Source organism: Trichomycterus rosablanca, chromosome 8 (genome assembly GCF_030014385.1).
Source record: "Trichomycterus rosablanca isolate fTriRos1 chromosome 8, fTriRos1.hap1, whole genome shotgun sequence".
NCBI classification, from domain to species: domain Eukaryota; kingdom Metazoa; phylum Chordata; class Actinopteri; order Siluriformes; family Trichomycteridae; genus Trichomycterus; species Trichomycterus rosablanca.
Window position 1 is genome coordinate 30,204,931 of NC_085995.1, and position 17,897 is coordinate 30,222,827.

Below are 17,897 nucleotides of genomic sequence, written 5' to 3' on the forward strand. Positions count from 1 at the left end.
CGAGCGTTCGCTAGAGCGGGTCGCGCGCCAACACGAGAGCATTGAGAAGAGAATAGCGTGAAGGCAGCTCTTCTTCACAGCTTGGACTGTACCATTTTGACAGCAAAGGGGAGACGCTTTAAAAACAGATGGCTGTTTTTACTAATTATTTAAATTTAGTCGAAATATCAGTCGCAGTATGCTTTCTTCGTTAACATTTTTTATAATAATCTCAGCAGAAAAATAAATACTTTCAACTTCGAATAATATAAAAACAGTATATTTGTAAAATCCCCCAATATTAAATACATGTAGGATGATCTGAAGGAGATTCCTTGCTGCAGCCACTCATTGTTTTAAGAGGGGGATTACAGTGTAACAATGATGGCAACCCACTGCTCGCTCAGTTCAAGGCCTGAGGCAATCACGACTGTACCCTTTTCAACATAAACTTCAAATAATGCTAATAATTCGAGTATTAATACAGTAATAACAGTAAGTTATCATCAGGTGGTAACACTGTGCTTTTGGAATGTAACAAACAACCTGCATATTGTGGGTACTTTATACTATCAATGCTGTTTTGGGGTTTCTTCCAGACCTTGGCAACATGCCACGGTTTCATGTACATTTTGATACAGTACTTGAATTTTAATATGGGCACAGAGGAGTTAAGGCCTATACTCGGTCATAATCACCAACAAGGAATTAGGATGCAATGACACAAAGTTAAATTACATTATAAAACCTTATACACTGTAAATTAAATTACTAAATGTAAAAAGAGCACAAAACATTGTTCAATAATTCAGTCACAGAAAGAGAACAGTTGCAAAAATACATTTTTGAAAGTCTAATACTGTCATGACAAACACTTTTGTAAGTCCAAAAGTATGTGGACATCTGACCATAAGCTTAACGGACATTCCCTCACCACGTATGGTGGTCATTAATATGAAGGTGCCCCCTTACAGATCTAACAGCTTTCACTGCTCTTTTAGTGTGTTTATAAGAAACCGTGCACATTTAGTCACTGAGCCTTTGTGACAACTAGGCACTGATGTTAGATGACAAGACCTTACACCCAATGCTTCAATTCATGCCAAAGATGTTTAACGGGGTTAGGGTCAAGGCTCTCTGCATTAAACCATTTCTTTATGGACCTCACTTTAAAACCAGAAATTATTTAGGATTTTCCCCAAACTGTTCTAGCATGTACTTAAATTTATGTAATTAATTTCGCCAGTTGGTAGATTGGCTCTAAATTGCTTCTAGGTATAAGTGCAACGGACTGATGTGTGCCATCTATGGTGTTCTAGCCTTGTGTCCAGCATTTCCAGGATAGACTCTGGAATACCACAACCCAACCTGGATAGAGCAGAAACTGAAAATCATGGAATCAATAAGATTACCTAACAATTGGTCTTTCTTCATTTGTAGTAATTGCATAATTCTGATTTAGAGATGCAGTGGGTCCAAAACCTGGCAAAAATACATTTAGGGCTGGGTACCAATTTGTTGCAAAGCACCACACACTTATCCATGAATTAACAGCCAATTCTTTTGGCATGTTTTGAGAGGTGAAAGGAAGTGGAATACCAGACACATTGTAGATGTTTTTTTTATTATTTATAATTATTTTTAGGTAAAAATAAATCTTATGACAGCTTCTATATTTTGAACTTCAATTCAGGTTGCACCATTGCTAAGATCATTTTCATTCTCTGAAAAAATTTCATTCTCTGGGGTTTACATGAGCATGCTGTCTATTCAAAGCCTTTCACAATTCACATCCACCTTCCCCCCTTTCACGGCACCAAGCCTTTGTAATAAAAAGGCAACCTGCTTGGTTGTTTCTCTGATGACAAAGCATCTCATAATGCTTTCAAATTTTCCATCCTAATTCAATGTAAAATGCTTTACCCATTTAAAATATTAACAAATGAACAAAATAACTTCTTGTTGCGTGTCAATGAATAATGGTGGGGTATCATTTCTTCCCTCGCTTCTTCACCTCACACGTCTGCGTAGACATTTCAGGCCTATAGCTCCTGATGTTGCCTAGCAACAGTGACAGGATGCCTGCCTCTTGCATAGTGTGTACTGATTTTATGTTTGGGTGCATTTCAGTCAAAATAATGACTCATATTTCTAATCCACACGTACACTGCCATACACGCACACACAGTAATCGTCATACTATGACTAACATCAACTAGACATAGGCCTAAATACGCACCCAAATATAAAGTGCGTGTACTGTGATTCAGGTCCAGTATAACACAATCACACATTCACACATGCTGGCTACTGATACCTGTGGTTAAAGGTACCACTTTAAAAACTGAACAAGAAGGTTAATATTACTCCCATTCATCAGACATTGTTTTAGAAAGGTACTCTTCCAAACAGTCATCAATATCCTATAAATTTGTATAAAGCAATAGAGACATTAACATTAGGATTGGGCACAATGGAGCCGGCTCTACCTAATAAGCAACAACAGCAGCTCCTATGAGCACAACAGCTATCAGTTTTCTTTATAACCATTGTTGAATTATTATTGTACCCAGTTTTGGGCATTAGCATCACTACAATTAGTGAAGTTATTCGTTTTAATTTTTCAGTAATGAAAACATTTTTTATAATTATTATATTTTCATATACAAACCCCATTTCAAGGTAACACTGGCCTCACAGCTAAAAGCTCCTGGGTTCGATTCCCAGGTGGAACGGTCTGGGTCCTTTCTGTGTGGAGTTTGCATGTTCTTCCCGTGTCTGTGTGGGTTTCCTCCGGGAGTTCCGGTTACTCCCACAGCCCAAAGACATGTAAGCCAGGTATACTGGAATTTGACATTGAACTTAAACTAATAGATAGATAGATAGATAGATACTTTATTGATCCCGAAGGAAATTAAAGCCCCAGTAGCATAATACAACAAATAATTAACAGTACAAAACAAAACAAAAGCAAACAGAAAAGTAAAAATAGAACAGAGTCTTTCTTGTGATTAACATAAAATGAATAACTGGTAACTGTAATGATGCATGAGGTATATTGCTAGTGTAAAAATGAATCTTGTGTAACCTGTAACTACCTGTCCTGTCATGAATGTAATCAAATGTAAAACATGACCTTAAAAGCCTAATAAAAACTTTATGATGTTTTGTACAATAAAGGTACCCAAGCACCTTGATTTATATTAAATAGCAATAATAATTTGGTCAGTAAAAACATTAATTCACTAGGGCAGTTGTAGCCTAGCGGTTAAGGTACTGGACTAGTAATCTACTGCTGGTTCATTGCCAGGTTGCCACCACTGCCAGGTTGCCACAGTCGAGCCCTTGAGCAATGTACTTGTTTAAAGTACATTTTATAAAATATTCCAACTATCTCAACCATTCAGTTTGTAAATGTTAGGATTAAATCAGGACTGATGCTTTTCTACATTAATTTGGTCATTCTACACCAACCTTAAGGCTGTTATACTGTAGATCAGTCTAAGCTGTCCCACTGCCAAGAGGAGTTTGGGATTGAGTAGATCAGAGCCTGCCCTCTGCTGGTTTACATTAGAGTCTGCTGGCTTACTTATTCTTCCTCTAATTAACTAATCGACCCCATAATTATAAAGCAAATGTGTGTTTCCACAGTAATCCATTTCTTATACAAATAAATTCATATAGTCAATTTAATGGGGTGGCTCGGTGGGTAGCACTGTTGCCTCACAGCAAAAAGGTTCTGGGTTTGATCCCTAGGTGGAGCGGTCGGGGTCTTTCTGTGTAGAGTTGGCATGTTCTCCCTGTGTCTGTGTGGGTTTCCTCCGAGAGCTCCAGTTTCCTCCCACAGTCCAAGTGTTAACATACACTGATCAGCCATAACATTAAAACCACCTGCTTGTTTCTATCTCATCTTCTAGACCTTCATGTATGGTCACAGGACGCTTTCTATGGGGAGCTGTTGGCTGGACATTTTTGATTGGTGTATTATTCTCAGTCCAGCAATGACAGTGAGGTGTTTAAATGTCTGATCCACTCATACCAGCACAACACACACTAACACATCACCACCATGTCAGTGTCACTGCAGTGCTGAGAATGATCCACCACCTAAATAATTCTTACTCTGTAGTGGTCCTGTGGGGTCCTGACCATTTAAACAACAGCATGAAAGGGGGGTAACAAAGCATGCAGAGAAACAGATGGACTACAGTCAGTAATTGTAGAACTACAAAGTGCTCCTACATGGTAAGTGAAGCCGATACAATGGACAGTGAGTGTAGAAACAAGGAGCTGGTTTTAATGTTATGGCTGTATGTACATCTAATTCAATAATAGAAAAAGGAACACTATGTATAAACACAGAATAAACAATACAACAGCGACATAAACAGTACAGCATCAGACAGGTGTGCAGTGAAGATGTACAGTACAGTACACTGACAAACCTCAAGTAAAAAATTGTGCCATGGAGATTATTAAGTAAATAAGGTGTATGTGTGCGTATGTGCATTGACTGCATAAGGGGCAAATGTGGGAGGCATGTGTGATGTGCAGCATGCATGATCAAATCCAGGTTTATTCTGTTAACTGTGCACGTGCTAAATGAAACAGAAGGTTTCATTTAGCACGTGCATGTTGAAGACCATATCAAACACACACCAACCTAATAGACCAGCAGAAATTAGAAAAAGTCAGTAAGGCACCACGGAGCTATAGAAAATGTAGATAGACATGTACAGTTATTTAGAATACATTTTACGTGGCTGATACTTTCATTGGTTATAAACCATGGTTGGTAACCCCACATGGGATTGACATGGCCACAGAGCATTTCTAAAACTTTTAATTAGACGTTTCAGGTAATAAAATCTAACTGGACTACATTAAAATGATTATTTCTCTGTCCTCATGCTGCTGGTTATTTATTTATTATTCTTTAATTTTCTTTTATTGTTTTTTGTACGTAAATGCGTAGGCACTATTTTGTCAGCCGCTCTTCACCCACTAAAATAGACCCCCACTAATTACACACTTCACATATACTGTGATTCTGCCAGTAAATGTTTGTTAATTACTCTCTAGCTGTTACAGTGTCAGTGTATAAACACAGAACACTGTTGGCTGGATATTTTGAGTTGCCAGACGTTTTCACACCAGTATTGACGTTATGCTTGATGTGCTATAGTGCTCACACCACACACACTGCCAGGTCTCTACCATGTCAGGCTAAAATTCATGCATCAGTAATAGTCTTTGTGTGTTATTGAATATGGATGTGTGTTAGGGCGTGGGTAGAGATAAGTTTTGGAACACAAACTGTATAATTGTTTTTAATTCAGATTTAGAAAATGTAACATGTTAAAATGATTATTGGTAGTATTTGTAAAGGTAATCTATAAATAGTTTTATAATTACTCATTTTATAATTTAAAAGGACTTTGTAAAATGATGCAAAAATGCTAAAAAATTGAAAAAAAATTAATTACTTAATTAATTAAAAATTAATAATCTGATTTTTTTTCTCTTTAACCTTTATTTACCACTTAAAGGTACAACAAATTATTTTAATGCTTTTTTCTCCTGAAAACTGCCTCCTACCAATAATAAATAATTATTAAAGATAAATACATTAATAATTATAAAAAAATATATTTATAAAAATATTTTTTTTTTATTATTAATATTACTATTATTATTATTATTACTATTATTATTATTGTATTATTGTATTGTTGCTGTAATGATTATGATTATTATTTATTGTTATGAAGAGTGCATTTATTATTATTTCTATATTGTTTATTTATAGACTTGTGTAATTAGTTGATTTATTAGTTCATTTAATTTTTTTTTAATTGAAATCTTTGTTTTACCTACTAACGTGCCACACGTCTAGAGAATTATTTTGCCACTTGTGACAAACATCTCACTTTCTCCATATGGTACACCGATGTTAGTGGGCAGCAGGTGTATAGATGTAGACTGCAATTTAATTACATTAAGTAGACATGTACTGTAAAGGGTGCTCTGGTGTTGCAGATATTTAATTTAGATTAACAAACATTTAATAAACAGTTTTACATATCAACTTTAAAAGGTTATGCTCATTCTTTCCAAAGATGTTATGTAATATTACACTGTATGCAATATAAAAAGCTCTACCAAAAGCATGCACATACCATTGAATAAGTTATCAAATGTGGGGTGTATGAGAGATTACAATGTGTAATTAAGAATAAATGGACCAGTACAATTGTTTTAACACTGTTGAAAGAAAACAAAGTTTAAAATGTAATGAAAATTTAAAGAGCACGATCAGTTTCGTCATGGCTTTCTTTCTCAGTAGCCATGGCAGGAATGCATCTATTATTAACACATTCAGCAACACTAACAGTCAGGCTGCTGAAGTCTGCTTCAGAGCTCAGCATTTTCTACAGCATACGGAGTAGATGGCATTTTGTATGTCTAAATACTTCTGGCTATTATGGAGAAATAAAAGATAACTTGGACTTTCAACTTGGACAGGAAACTGGCGGATTAAAGCACAACATTCTTGAGAAAATGTAAGCTGCTTTAAAACTTGCAAATGGAGGGGACTTTGTTACAGGCGGAGGGCCAGAAGCCCCAAAAGCGGGTCAGGTTCCGAGTGGCCTCAGGAAGCAGCGGCCGGGTGCTAAAGGAGATGTTTAAGGACGATGGTCCATCTGATTCTTTGGATTCAGACTGCACCAGTAGCTCAGAGGTGGACCGGGCCAGCACACCATCCACCAGTGGAGAGTCCAATGGCCATATCGGGGTTTATTTGGGTTCTGAGCTGGACGACAGTGAGAGTGAGCCAGATGACCTGCTTTTGTATGCGGGAGCCAAGGACAGGGACCGAGTATTCAGCACTAAACGGGTCAACATCCTTAGCAAGAATGGGACGGTGCGGGGAGTTAAGCACAAAGTCAGCGCAGGCCAAATTGTCTTCGAAAACTTGACTAAAGTCACTGTGGTGAGTAACTGATGAATACATTTATTTATTTATTAGTAACTGCTTTGTCCTGATCAGAGTTGCATTGGGTCTGGCACTACCCAAAAACACTGGGCAAAGACAGGGCAAAATCCATCACAGTTCATGTAATCAGCTCAGACAACTAAGAATTAAATGACATTCATGTCAAAAGGGCTCATAGTGACCTGAATATTATATTTCACAACCCAAGGCTTTAACTAAATTTAATTGGTTAAATTTTTCTTCATGTGGGATGACTTGAGTGTGAACAAAAGCTAGAGCCTCACGTACTGTAGGAGACCAGCCAATCTTTTTCTCAATGCCAACAGCAACAGGTAGACCTTTTTTGGTCCAGAACCATCTGTCCTAGGTGTCCTCAAGGGAGGTCAGAGTCTCCTTACAGACCAGCAATTAATTAAAGGCCTTTCCTGCATCTCCTCTGTTCTTCCTGGACACTGAGCTGTCTCAAAGGACAAGGTCACTGTACAATAAAACATTCATGAGAAATTTCTTTAAGGGTTTTAGCTTAGGTAATCGGCTTAATGAATTCTCAAATATTCTGCATTCTGCTCACTGAGTTCAGGGTATTTAGCGTCTTAGTTTCACTAGTGGTAAATGTAAGTCCAATTTGTGTTTTCTTAACTACTCAACCACCAACAATGGTGCAAAAAACATCAAAATAAATTGGTCATAGCGGTTTGAGCTGATAGGAAGGCTACAATTACTCAAGAGCTCATTTCTACAACTGCAGTGACTAGAAACATGTCTTCTAGTCTACAGTGGCTACAGTGGGTTCACCAAAACTAGACAGTTGATAATTGAAAAAAATGTTGTATGGACTGAGGGGTGTTGATTTCTGACAACATGTATATTAGAGGGGGAGAATTAACAGCATAAATTCATAGATCCAACCTGCCTTGTGTCATCAGTTTAGACAGTTGGTGGTGTAAAATGAATGTCACTTCACAGTCAAAATGAGTTTAGTATTTCAGTGGTCTCCAGAGTCACCAAATCTGAATCAAGTGGGGCAGCTTTGGGATAGTGTGTAGAATTCATGCCACAAAAATGACCCAGTATTACAAAGCCTAAAGCAACAATCAGTCATTTAATAATTCTGCAGAACCTTTATTTGACTGAAAAAGTACAAAGAAATGACTTAATGTTTTGGCTAACCAATAATTTTAATCTGCAAATAAAAAAAAAGAATCATACAACATCGACCATGGACTGTTGAGCAGCTGAAGTCTCGCATTAAGAAGAATGGGCAAAAATTCCACTTGCAAAATGACAACATTTAGTATCCTTAATTCCCAAACCATTACACTTCCAGTTAGGGTTGTGGGGGGGTACTGGAGCCTATCCCAGCTTTTCAATGGGCTCAAGGCTTACAGTAACACCCTGGATGGGGCGCCAGTCCATCACAGGGCAGACACACATACACATACACACACCCATTCCCCTATAGGTGCTTATCGTTGGACTGTGCAAGGGAACCGGAGCTCCCGGAGTAAACTCACGCAGACACGGGGAGAACACGCAAACTCCGCACAGAAAGGACCCGGATTAATCCCCTGCCTGGGGATTGAACCCAGGACCTTCTTGCTGTGAGGGGACAGTGCTACCCACTGAGCCACCATGCCACCCCAAATCATGACAAAGTATAGTTAATAGGAAAGATGATGTAATACAGTGGTAAACATGCCTCTGTTCCAGCTAGTATATGTACAAAATTCAGTTGTCAGTGAGAACACTGGAAATCTTTTCTTTATAATTTTGTCAGTTAAATAAAGGTTTGTTAATAAAGAGAACTAACACATCACAGATTCTTGATTTATTGCATTTTACAAATGTCCCAACTGAGTTTGAAATGGGGTTTGTAGTGTTATGTTTATAATAAATTGCCCAGTATAAAAGTAAATAACTGAAATATAATGCATTAGAGTTAACTAATGTTTTTAAAATGTAAATCAATTTCTATATATTTTTATAAAAATGTAATTACTGATAGCACTGGACTGAAACTTTCTTGTACTAATACAAAGCACAGCACTGTGCAAAAGTCATGCAGGAGAATTCTATTCCTGAATTCTTTAGTTTTCTGTGTTTTACAAATGGCTTTATTTTACAATAGACATGGTCTTACAAGACCCTTTGAAATATTTTTATGGTTAGTGTCACTTGGATGGTTAACTTTCGTTGGATTTGTATCTGGCACAGCACCAAAGTCATATTATTCCACATAAAACACATAGCGAGGATTATAAATATTAAAATTCATAAAGGTTAATGAACTCCACAGACTTTCTTACACAGACAAAGCTAGCTGGCTTGCCAACTTGGCTGGACCCCAAAAAGCATACATTGTGCTATACAGTATATTGTATTAAAATACTGATGACAGCATGGCTCAGTGCAACACTGGCATGAATAAACTCTCCTGAGCCACAAACACGAAAATACTTTCAGTGAATTAAAACTATTGATTTAATTTAATCGATTAAATGTTATAGCTGTCGTTAATAGGTGATGGATGCTGGTATAGCGTCCTATTAAATTACAGAATTTATTGATTAGCTACAGTTGGGTGTTAATATTTCTAAGATTCTAGTGGGCCAAATTGGCACTGACCCCACTGTCAATGTGCTACTGTAGTGCACCAATTGGACATATTATCTGGATGGATTAGTTCCAAGCCTTCAGACAAATTCCTAGACAGAAAATATATGTCAACCCTCAAAGTAATTTATGTTTAAAATTACATATATAATAAACAAATGATATAAAATCAATATTTAAGTGCATATACTTGAGGTGGGCTAACATATTATGGCTTTGGTTTTGGGATGGAGAGTCTTCAGTTGTTCTTTTTCTGTGAATACTTTTGTCCAAAACAAATTCCAAGAATTGTTCTTTTAAAATTTTGTTGTGGAAAAATTTTATCTTCTGGAAGTATGATAAAATATAATGAGTAAAAAATAGACATACAGCAAATCTGATTATTAATTTCATTTCTAAGCCATTGTTAGTGATTGATTAACTACAGTTGGTAACTTGTGAGCCCATATAAATAAGACTAGTCACATGTGTCAGGACTAGTCAGCCAATATAAACAGGACTACTCAAGACGTGTTACACTCTGTCTAGATTTTAAATAGAAGATCAAATCTTGATTATTACTAAACTAAAACAAAACATATTAAATTTCTATTTGTTTTTATTTTTTCTGCATCTCAGTCTGAGCTGAAACTGGAGTTTGGGAGGATTGTGATCTACACCACCAGTTTCCGGGTGGTCAGGACCACATTTGAGCGCTGTGAGCTGGTGCGCAAGATCTTTCAAAACCACAGGGTGAAATTCATGGAGAAGAACATTGCTCTGGATAGTCAGTATGGTAAAGAGCTGGAGACCCGCTGCAAGAGGGTAGGAGAGCCCCCATCACTACCTGTGGTCTTCATTGATGGACACTACCTGGGGGTCAGTGTTTTTTTTCTGCTCAGTTGGACTTCTGCTTAAATTTTGGTTCCATTATTTGTTTGGGTCTGTATATTATATTATAAAATTAAAATACTGTAAGGAAGGCATTAGAGGGCTAGAATCTGGATTTGACTGAAAGGTCTGTGGGTGGATGGTGGAATAAGGGGGTGGCTTTATTAAAGTAACAGTGTGTAACTTTTAAAGGTTTAGAGACTCAGTAGAAACATTGGTAGGGTAGCACTTTTAGCTACTGATGAACAAAAATAGCTTTTGCGTATTTCTTTACTGACTTATTAATTCTAGTTTTTTCAACCAGTCAAATTCCTGCAGCGTCTAATTATCAGTACATTTTCAGGTTTCATTAATAGATTTAAAGAGGCATTGTTTAAAATCCAAGAAAAATACTATTTCTGCATTTAACTGTCAACTGTATAATCATCATAATTATTAGACATTTCTTTTATTTTTAATGCACCTTTTATTTTAAATCTGCACACATGTTTATCTAGATTTTAAAGAGTTATAGAGACTGCATTACTAATATTCTCTGGGTCAATAAAAGTAAACCATTTTTAGCAGTTGACCAGTGATTAATAAAATTCATTACAAATTATAGAAATATGGGCTATATGGCTTCTGGATCAGCAAACTATGCAGTAGCATTGACATGAAGGGCTTTAAAAGTCATAAGCAGGACTTAATGTGGAATTAATACAGACAGTCACCACCAGCTGATCGTTCTAAACTAAGTGAAGAAGGAAAATTAACCCTAAAAGCTGCAGGACAGTCAACTGGAAATACACTGCAATAATCTAATTTAGATGTTATAAAAATGATGCAGTAGTTTCTCAGCATCATGTAGATATACCGTGGGTCTTATTTTTGCTTTGTTTTTGGAAATCAAATGATAAAGCAGCATTAAAGTGTTACACCAAAGTTAACTGTGGTTTCAGAGAATTATCAAGCTTTTATCTAAGGCAGGCTTAGAACCAAACACCAAACATTTTTGCTAACAAGAGTAAGCTTTTGTTAAGCCAGGATTTAATGTTCCTAACACAGCTGCTGCATCTGGCTGAACTCCCAAATATGCAAAGTATTTGTGTTTAGTGGGTATGAAAAGTGAAAGAGAATATTATGTTTATGAATTACATGTCCCAGCAGCTGTATATAAAGCAAGCGCTAAGTCCCTAAACCAGAACCTTGTGGGACACAAGATCAGGCAGGAACTTGTATAACCCAAACATGTTTATAAGCCTTTGTAAATGTAATAGCTGATAGTGTCAACTGCTGCACTCGAGGCTAACAATACTATAACAGAAACACAACCAAGAATTGATGCAGGCTAGAGGATTTAGTATTGTAGAGGGTGTTGCTTTTGGAAACCTGACTGAAATACATCATACTTCTTATTATTGAATGATTTAAGCATTTAATCTACATTGTATTAAACATACTGACAAGCAGGTGTATATTTCTACTTCTTCTTTACACATATAGGAGGAAAATAAAATATTATTAAAATACAATAATAAAGTACAATATCTTATTATTTGTGATACTATCACCAGCAGCCCTCGTGTGAATGTTGCGTTGCCATAGGCCAAAATTGGGCAAAAGAAATAGCATGATGATGCACTATAAGAACTAACGTACATGGAGTGCTCTTCAAATTATTTAGTTTAGGTTTTAGCAACACTTACTGCTAACATAAATAATATACTCCCAACTAAAATAAAGGTTCTACAGAATTACTAAATTACTGAGGTCCATTACGACTTGAATTAATGAGTTTGGTGGAGGAAAATCGGCAATCTGCAACAAGCCCAGACCATACAATTACAGGGCTTTAGATATATTGATATTAAATATTTTTGTTTTACAGGGTGCAGAGAAAATACTGAGTATGAATGAATCAGGGGAGCTCCAGGATCTCCTAACCAAGATTGAGGTAAACAGCTGTTTTGTTTAGAACATCAGAAACAAAAGATTATTTATCTAGGTGACAATGTTTCGCGGTGGGTTAAGAGTTGCATGGGAAAACTTGGAGGAAAGTGGTATGACACCACGGGCATAGCCCCAGGACACTACAGAGCAACATACACTCACTCACCCATTGACTTGTTTATGCCTAGGTGCAATGTAGAGCTGCCAGTCTACCTTTTGCATGTTTTGGGACTTGGTGGAAAAGTACTCAGAACGAATCTGCCCAGTTATAAGGAGAACGTACCGTGATTAAACGCAAGGATCTAACATGTCTGCATGACTCTGGAACTGTGCGGTACCCACACTTGTTAACTCACTCCTAGTCTACCAGAGACCCTGGCACCCACTGTGATGTCTTTAGGATAAAACATTAGGTGAAAATGAATGAATAAATAAGCTTACTGGTTTTAACTAATGACTAAATATTTATTGTTAAGGTGGCACTGGTGTGATTGCTGCACAGCATAAGCTTCTAGAGATCTTGGTTCAAACCTCAGTTCTGGTTACTGTCTTTAAAGAGTTTTACATGTTCTCAGGGTCTGTGCAGAATGTTCCCTGACACACTGGTTTCCTTTTACCTTCCAAAAATGTCCATTTAGAGCAAGGCCCTTAACCCTCAATTGCTTGGATAAAAGCATCTGCTAAAATGCTGAAAATGTACATTTACTTTAGGGCAGTGGTAGCTCAATGGTTAAGGTACTGGACTAGTAAACAGAAGGTTGCCGGTTCAAGCCCCGCCACCACCAAGTTGCCACTGTTGGGTCCTTGAGCAAGGCCCTTAACCCTCAATTGCTCATCGTGTTCAGCTCATTGTGTAAGTTGCTTTGGATAAAAGCGTCTGCTAAATGCTGAAAATGTAAAAATACAGGTGTGAAAAGGTAATTGTGCAAACCCATGATGGATTGATGCCCTGTATAAAGTGTATTTCTATATATAATCTTGGATATAAAGAACAGCTTTTGTACATCAGCACATTACAGAGAGTAAAGGTCTGAGATATGGCACATTTAACTAGAAGGAAAATGCCAGCAGTCGTGGATAGGCATCAATAAATGTTCTATGAATGGATAATGTCAGAATGGATTAAACAACTAGAACAGAATGTCCACTGAAACACATTCAACCATCATGAGTCATCCAACTCCACAAATCCACTGCTCACATTTGTTCTAATCTCTGCTGCCTTTTTCTTGTTTCTCTCCCTAGAGGGTTCAGCATCCCCATGCATGCCAGATGTGTGGCGGCTTTGCCTTCATGCCCTGCTCTATGTGCCATGGCAGCAAGATGTCCGTCTTCAGGAATTGCTTCACAGATTCATTTAAAGCCCTAAAGTGCACTGCGTGCAACGAGAACGGCCTCCAACCATGTCCTAGCTGCTCCCACTGAGGTCCTCTACATGTGCCTGCCTACTTTCTGCTTTTATTCCACTCCTTATGGTATCTCATTTGCCATTTAAACAACTGAACCAGATAAATACTGTCAATAAATTTTGTTTATAAGAAAAAAACCCACTATCAAAATATCTGATTCTTCATTGACTTTTTTATATGCCAGTGTGTACTCACCCGGTCATTTAATACCTTACAGCAGTACTCATTTCCATTCTGCATGCACCCAGATTGGCTGTGTCCTATTACACCACTATGCTGTAATTGAGTAATGAAAGCATTGCAGGAAATCAGAGATACAGCTCACACTTTCTGTACCTCTGGAGAATCATATGGTAAAACTTCACCTCTTTAACTCATCAAATATAGAAAACAATGCATTTACAGATTGGACGACAGTAAGCATGACGTCAGTAGGTAACAATACAACAAAATAAACAAATATATTCAATTTGCACTCGAACATTTCTTACCCTTTGTCTTTTTATCTTTCATGTACTGTTTAAATGGCTCGAATGTGTATATCACATTTAACATGCCCATAATATTAAGCTATTTTCTGGCTACATGAAAGCATTTGTTAAAGAAGCTATTGAAGGATATTGTAAAGCCCAAAATGTGAATAAATCCATGGATATAAGAAATATGAGTGCCAAATCATAGTGTCAAACCCAATCCTTTTGTAAACTGCAATTAAAACCAAACAAGTAAACTGTCAGAACACCAGCTACAGACTGACCCAGGCTGAAACAAAATTTTAAACAATTAAATATTGATTGAAAGTGGAGTGGTTGGATTTTTCATTAATGACCATGTACAACCCCCATCTCTTGACTTAAACTGTGTGCATGTCTTTTAATATGTCTTGTAGATACAAATCAAATTGTATCTAATTTAGTCCAGTTGTTTCCCTGCCAACTTTTCCTTTCTTGAAACACACTGTGCATAAACAGCATGGAGTTTGTGTGGTTCACGTAATATTTATGTAAGTACCCAATACTTAAATTCAGTGGTTGTATTCCATGCTTTTATCTTCATACATGAACACTCAAGACACAGTCTTACAGTGAAATATTCAGTGATAAAAGCTGATACTGATAAAAAACTAACGTCAAGGTTTATTCCTCGATTCAAATATAATGCACTGGAACACAAAACCAAGAACTGCCTCCCTGAATACACGTCCTGTTTAAATTGTACTGCAAGATGTAGAATAGCACAGGGTTCTATTCCAAGTTCAATTAGGGGATAGAAGGTTAAATCTGTTTTTACTGAAGTGCAGTTTTTTTGTAACACATTCTGCCATTTAATTATCAGAATTCCTGCCTCAAACCATTCACTGTTATTAGTATTTAAATGTATCGCATTTTTACTCTTCTACGTATGAGTCTTTTACATACAGCATACTTAATTAGCTATCTTGGCTGCTTTCTGAGGCACAAATGTCACTTTTTAAAGAGGTAAGTCATTGACAATACAGACTATAAGTGAATATAAAGGTACTGGCTCATGGAATCTGCATGTGTTTTAACTCCCCAGCAAATGGTTTTAGGAGATTTGCATTAACATTTTAACAGAAACCCTACAAGTTTAACTAAAAGTTATCCAATGCAATAAGATTTACAGCCTGAAAATTAAGGTTTTGTATCTGGGCCCCTCACCTGGTGTGGATTTTGTATCTGGGCCCCTCACCTGGTGTGGATTTTGTATCTGGCCCCCAGTGCAAGCAAATCAAACCAACAAAACCCACACATAATGGTTCCTACACCCCTAGTATGTATATAAATAATTTTATGACAGCTTTTCAATACTGCGCTTTTATCTGGGTGAATAATGAGGGACCTATAATTGCAAATCTAATAAACAAATAAGGTTATTAATAATATATTTAAAATGTTAAAACCTAAACAACTGCAAAAGATATTTTCCCCAGGAATCTTTAAGATGTTACTCATTTATCACAAAGGTTTTGTTTTATTTTTTTGAGGAGCAAATATTGAGATATTTACTCTTGGAAGCATGTCAAACCCAGTTGATGTGAGACAATGTTCATAGTAAGAAGCGTTATATAAATGAGTCTGACTTAACTTGACTGATACACACAACTTGTATATAATCTACCTCATCTTTACTCAGTACCATGTACTAACCAACACTTGTCTCTAGTCTCGTCTTCCTTTATCTATTTTAAGCATTCTCGTATTAATGTAATGTTGTCTACCTGCACTGTACTGTACTGTCTTGCACTTAGTTCTATGTCGCACCTTGGACCTGGAGGAACGTTTCATTTTAATATGTACTTGTCTTGTATATAGCTGAAATGACAATAAACCTCTCCAGACTTGACTCGATGTCGATGACTAGCAGGAGGAATGTAAACAAACCAGCCCTGTCCGTTAACGAATGCTGTTTTCTTAGTACGATACACATTAAGAAAAACAACAGACAAAAGACATTAAGAAAACAAAAGATCAAATGAATTGCTCAACAGTTCATTATTTTTCTTCATTCTCTTTAGACAGTAGGTCTACTTAAGGTATGATGTATCTCAGTGCCCCCGGTCGATCTGCGCAGATGAACGGTGCCATTATTGCAGTTTACACAGTGAAGAGGAGGATGATACTGAAGATGAAGAAGAAGGTGGTGTACATGTTTCTGTGCTCTCATAGCCCTGTACAATGCTGCTTGATTCTGAGTCCACAAGGCAGCATTGTAAAGAGGCTCAAAACACAGAACAGGGTCCAGAGTCCAGCTCCTGGTACCACAGGTTCTGATTCTGTTAACACCAAATCTGAGATCACATCACTGATGAATAACAGAGGATCTAAACTGAAGTCATGGTCAGGTGCGCCCCCTCTGGTTCGGTTTATAAAGAAAATGCAAACGACAAAAAGGAAAATACACTTCTCAGGTACATCCAGTAATTACACCAATCATTTACATCCTACAGATTGATTTAATGAAACAGTAAACGGAATAAAACACACATATTCATTATAGAACGTAAATTCACGGTATTCCGCACGGTGCTCAGAGCGTCTCGGCTTTGCATATAATTAAACCTCATCACAAAAAAATGATATTAATTGATATATAATAAAGAAAACACCGCTACAGACATGTCACCGTGTTAATTTACTTCTCAGATGTGGATAGAAACCGAAGGCTTGTTCACGAGCAGTAAAAACAGACGACACGGGAGCGAATTAAAGATCATTTACATATAGACAAGATTAGCCTCGCACTGTACGGATGATCGTTAACACTAACAGTGTTCCGTGCAGCGCGATACCCAGTTAATTTTGGCTTGTAGTTTCAATTCGACAGCTTATTATCGAATTAAGGTTTAAAATTCAGTTAATACCTTAACCCCAAAGGATTAAGACAAAGAGTTCGACATAAAATAGAAGATGTACGGAATGCCGCGACCTTACGTTAATGTACAGAAGCTACTAGTCGTTTCGATTGGTCTAGAGTAGACAATACTGATATTGTCACAGCAAAGCTGGTGTTTAATTAAAATGCGAATATAAATGTTTAATCTACTAGAATTTTCCAGAACAAAACGTGCATTTCACTTCGAAAAACTGGCTTTGAATGGTCTCAGGTGATAATGTCCATGATGGTGGATATTCAGACGGTCGGTGTAGCGATACCTTTTTTATGCTGAATACCAACATACCACATGTACACACGCTTCTATAGTCCTTCCATCATCAGAAAAAATATACAGAATAAAAGAACGCATACCTCGATAAATACTCAATTCTTAACCGTTTTCAGCATTTCTCACTCCCTATGTCTTCTCACCGAGGATGTGAAATTCGTCACTCGGTTCGTGTGCTTAATAGACGCCTGGAGACTAGCGATGTGTCGTTTGGAAACGAGTCGATTCCTAAAATCGGTTCTTCTAAATAAATTCTTGGAGCCGATTCGTGGTAAAAATCTATTTATTTGCATTAACAGTTTACTATTTAATGGACATAATTTTAGTGATAGTATTGTGTCAAAAATATAAAATTAGTTTGAAAAAACACGTTGTATAAACTTTCATACTGATGACAGCAATTATTCAGTGC

The 17,897-nt window shown here is 37.0% G+C and overlaps 1 protein-coding gene across 1 annotated transcript; it reads left to right on the forward strand.

Annotated features, from left to right (window-relative positions):
* Positions 1-6,565: 6,565 nt before the first annotated feature.
* Positions 6,566-13,909, forward strand: grxcr1a (glutaredoxin and cysteine rich domain containing 1 a). Its single transcript, XM_063000014.1, has 4 exons — positions 6,566-6,973; positions 10,208-10,447; positions 12,330-12,395; positions 13,637-13,909. The coding sequence occupies exons 1-4, from the start codon at positions 6,566-6,568 to the stop codon at positions 13,814-13,816; spliced, it is 894 nt and encodes a 297-aa protein (XP_062856084.1). The 3' UTR covers positions 13,817-13,909.
* The last annotated feature ends 3,988 nt before the right edge of the window (positions 13,910-17,897 follow it).